This window comes from Nicotiana tabacum, chromosome 5 (assembly GCF_000715075.1).
Source record: "Nicotiana tabacum cultivar K326 chromosome 5, ASM71507v2, whole genome shotgun sequence".
In the NCBI taxonomy this organism is placed as follows: Eukaryota; Viridiplantae; Streptophyta; class Magnoliopsida; order Solanales; family Solanaceae; genus Nicotiana; species Nicotiana tabacum.
In genome coordinates, this window is record NC_134084.1 from 145,507,449 (window position 1) to 145,511,916 (window position 4,468).

General features: G+C 38.2%; 1 protein-coding gene and 1 non-coding gene across 2 annotated transcripts; one reads left to right on the plus strand and one right to left on the minus strand.

Annotated features, from left to right (window-relative positions):
- Positions 1-229: 229 nt before the first annotated feature.
- TRNAP-AGG (transfer RNA proline (anticodon AGG)) lies at positions 230-301 on the plus strand. Its single transcript has one exon. It is a non-coding gene; the product is annotated as a tRNA-Pro (tRNA).
- Positions 302-445: 144 nt separating this feature from the next.
- On the minus strand, positions 446-4,173 carry LOC107829741 (rop guanine nucleotide exchange factor 7). Its single transcript, XM_016657211.2, has 7 exons — positions 3,338-4,173; positions 2,967-3,083; positions 2,704-2,858; positions 2,235-2,309; positions 1,854-2,144; positions 1,404-1,760; positions 446-1,309 (listed from the first exon to the last, which is right to left on the minus strand). The coding sequence occupies exons 1-7, from the start codon at positions 3,903-3,905 to the stop codon at positions 803-805; spliced, it is 2,070 nt and encodes a 689-aa protein (XP_016512697.1). The 5' UTR covers positions 3,906-4,173; the 3' UTR covers positions 446-802.
- Positions 4,174-4,468: the final 295 nt, after the last annotated feature.

The following is a 4,468-nucleotide window of genomic DNA, read 5'->3' on the forward strand; positions in this document are numbered from 1 at the left end:
TTCTCAAATGAAAGCACAATAATATTACTTGGCTTAAAATTCAAGAATTGTCTGCATTCTTTTCATTCAAAGTTTCATAAAGTGTGCATTTCACTTCAAATAGTTTTGTACCATATTCCATGAATCAGTTCAAGTGCATTTGTGTCCTGCTTTTTCTTCAAAATTGACCTATATCCTAAAAATAGTTGAATAATTATAAATATAAATAATGTTTAAGAAACAACACACAGGGCATTTGGTCTAGTGGTATGATTCTCGCTTAGGGTGCGAGAGGTCCCGAGTTCAATTCTCGGAATGCCCCTTAATAATATATTTTGCTGCCACTCCTTATTTTTGCACTTCTATCCTTTTTTTGTAAAAATCCTTTGGACATCAACATATTGCAGATCCAGTCTGCCCAATGAAACCTTAAAAGATTGAGAATTTCGTAGTACAGAATTCTAGGTTTAAATGCAATCTTTAGGTAGTATTATTACAAGGAAAAATCAAATATACGCGCCGCTGGCTGATAATTATACATGATACTGGAGTAGCATAATACATTCTTCTGTACAATCCAATAACAATACTATCAGGCCTGGCCCATAATTGAATTCACCTAAAGAGTAAAAGAGCAGCGAACGTCAAGTTTATGACCATAAAGATATCTTGATAAATGAAGGCTAAATAGTGGAGTATATACTAAAACCTATCTCACACTCGAATACATGGCTCTACATAAATGAGAGCATGCATAAAAGGATCTTTCTTGAGAAGAAAAATATACAGGAGTTCATTCATATAACCAAGGTACTGATCTTTATTATTCTTTCCCAGGCGAGTCGTGTGTCAATGGACTGGCAATTTCTCTTGAACATTCTGAAGAGCCTATAGACGCGGTTGCTGAAACATCTTGAGTAGTGCTTGAAAATGAATCTGATCGTTTGAAATCACTGCTGCTGAAGTCCTTCCCTTTTGAATCAACGCTCAAATAATCAGTCAAAACTTTTTTCACACCAAACCCGCGATGGGACAGCTTGCTCCCATCGAGTATTTTTGATCTTTCTCCCTTTGCTGGACTAACAAGTTGGGAAGGAGAGAAGCTTGGTGTGGTGAAAGCTGTTTTGTACGGAGTGCCATTGACAGGTACTGAGAGTGGAGTTCCCATGCTCTTATGAGCAATGATACCGACTTTGGAAATTGGAACAAATTGATCCGAGTGCTTATTCAAATCATCCACATAAAGAAGGTCATCAATGCGTGCAATAATATTGAATGCCAGGCTCTCAAGAACTCTTGAGTAGCTCTCCAATATAGATTTTCCAACATCCTAAGGAACGACAAGAAACATTAGATTTCAATAATCATGATTGGTCATAAGTGAAAAAAGTTCTTTCCTTATGAGTGAGATTTCCATATCAAACCTTGTTATATTGAATTTTACTCATGTCTAAGGTTGTCTGTGGAAGACCAGGAAACCGTTGCTTTAAGCAAAGCAAAAGGCTTTCAGCTCTATCAGCAAGCAACTCCCTCTTATCACCATCAATCATCAAATCCTTAACCATTTCCCACGAGGACTTTGAATTGGACCTATGCGCACCACTCAAAGGTTTTGAGTGAGTTCTTCTGCGCCACACATAAATTGAGGACTCCACTCGGTTTGCTATCTCTAATGCTTGATGCTCAGAAGACAAGTCAAGGCAGTCCAGCAAACATTCAGGTGAAAATTGATCCGAGGTGATATATTTGTGGATGAGATCACCTAAGCTAGCTTTTCCATTCTGCAATATTAAAAATAAGAAAACTCGCAAAATGAGTAACCCTTGTGTGAATTGTAGTATACAAACATCAGTTAAAAGAATTGTAGTCTGTACCTTAGGAAGGCCTTCTAAATATGACTCGGGCACATCCATTTCCGCTAAGGTGTTGCTGTTAATAGCCAATGCAGCTTTCAGTATTTGGTTTGTGCAGTCACGTCTGTGCTGCAATTGCCTTCTTGCATCTTCACTGAGACCACCGGAGGGAACTCTAGGTACGGGAAGCCACCATTTCTCCTCTTGACGGGGTAGAGGATTTCTGAAAGAGGACGACCCATCAGATTCCTGAGCTAAGATCCCTTGCTCAACATACCAAAATTCTGTGCTTCTGAAACTGTCTAATATCTCCTGTGAAAGTAAGCAAACACTTTAGAATATATCACTCAGCATTCAACAACAACGACTGAATTCCCAAGGAACAAGGAATGGTTATCTTACAAGAAGCATATTGTCGAGTTTACGAAGTGCTGGAAGATTGATATAAAGGTCTGACCGCGGCCTAGACGTCATGATCTAAAATAGAAAACAGATTAACACATTACGATATATGAGTCCATTTTCAAAATTACAAGTGAAAATGTAAGTGATTTTCAAAAGCTCCAAACATTTGATAAAGTCCGGTGCACACATTCACATAGGGTCCGGGGAAGGGCCGCACTCAAAGGGTGTGACGTAGACAGCCAACTCTAATGCAAGCATTAGTGACTGCTTCCTGGGCTCGAACCCGTAACCTATAGGTCACACGGAGACAACTTTACCGTTGCTCCAAGGCTCCCCTTCAAAACATTTGATAAAGTGATTGGTATAAAACATTAGTCCTGCTACGTCCTCGAACCAAAGGAGCAGAACTTTCATCAGTGGTAGACAGCTTAAAGTACAAGAACAACTTCAAAGAAACCAGACTTACCTCAAGCTTGGTTCCATCTGGAAATGTTTGCCAAGAGGGTATCAATTCTACAATATGATCACTAACACAAAGAAGCCATTCCATTTCTCTCCTCCACATTAACTTTTTCTCTGGAGGTAAAGGTTCTAATCTCCAAATTTGCCCAAAAAGAGTAGCTAATGGTAACAAAAGGACGAATGAGTAAAAGAAATGTACAACTTAGTCACCATAAACCAAATCCACACAATTAAAAGAGAATTCAATACGCAACAAGAGTAACATACCACATAGATTAGTAATAGCATTTGAAATTGCTAGTGCTGTGCAAACCCCATTTCCACAACCAGACATGTCTTCTCCCAACAGCAATTTTGAAAATCTCTCCTTCATCATTTCAATCTCTACACCAAAATCCAGTTTATTAAACAGCCATATTAAAGGGCAGCCCGATACTATGCACAGGGCCGGGAAGGGCCGGACCACACGGGTCTATAGAACGCAGCCTTAGCCTGCATTTATGCAAGAGGCTGTTTCCACGGCTTGAACCTGGCGACAACTTTACCAGTTACGCCAAAGGTCCCCTTCATTAAACAGCCACATTATATACAAAAATAGAACAAGAATATATGTCTAGAAAGAATATATAAAATCTTACCAGACAAACAAGACCCTTGTTTCTCTAATTTCCTTTTATCCACATAAGGTTTCTCTACTTCTTCAGAAACATCAGAATTTGCACAGTGCTGTTGGACCTCATTCTCCTCAATATGCCAAACAATTGAAGAAGGAGAACATGAATCCTCAGACCCACTATCTTCTTCTTCATTCACAGTTTCCTCTGACACCAAAAAACCAGAAATTGAACAGCTCTCTCTATCTATCATCTTTTCATTCAAACACATTAAAGACTGAATCTTTCCACCATTTTCCCCATAATTATCAGACAAAACCTCCATTTTATCATCAAGAAAACCAGGAGAAGCACAATAAACAGAGTTGGTCATCACAATGCCATCAAATTCAAACCTTTTACTACCAAAGTTTGAGACTTTAGCTTTATGATAAAGATTTTTAAGGGATTTTGAAACCTTAAATTTCAATGCAGAAAAATGGGTTTGGTTCTTGGATTTAGTACAAGGCTCTAGTGGAATAAAATGCTTGAGCTGTGGCTGAAATTCCAAAGAGACATCTTTTTTGTCATTGTGTGACACAAGTCTATCCATAAGGTTTTTTCAACTTCAACCATGTCTGCTTCTGAAAATGGGGTAAAAATGAAAAACAAGAAATGGGGTTAATTTTTTAAAGAAAAAGATAAAAGGAAAATGGAGAATCTTGTTGATTAGAAGAGTGAAGGTGGACAATGATTAATGGAAATGTAAGTGTTGTGAAGTGGGGAAGGTTGGATAATAATATGAGTAATGGAGAGGGAACAATGATGGTAGAGAGTGAGGCTACAAAAGCAGACCAAAAAACAGCGCAAGAAGTATATTTGGTGGGCTATGGGAGCATTGCTTTTGCTTAAATGAGGAGCCTTCTACACATCACTATCAATATCACTATCACTATCTTGCTTTTGTTGGGCTTTGCTTAAACAAGGGCTCTTAAACATAATTATTGCTTACTTCACTAGCCTATTAGTACAATATTTCTTTTTCTTTAATTTTTTTTAATTACATAAGGAGAGGAGAGGGAAAAGGGTATGTTAGGGGTAAAAACTAATTTATGATAGCACAGATATTAGGTTGTTATTGGTGGGTACGAGGAGAGGCAGAGATAGACCAAAGAA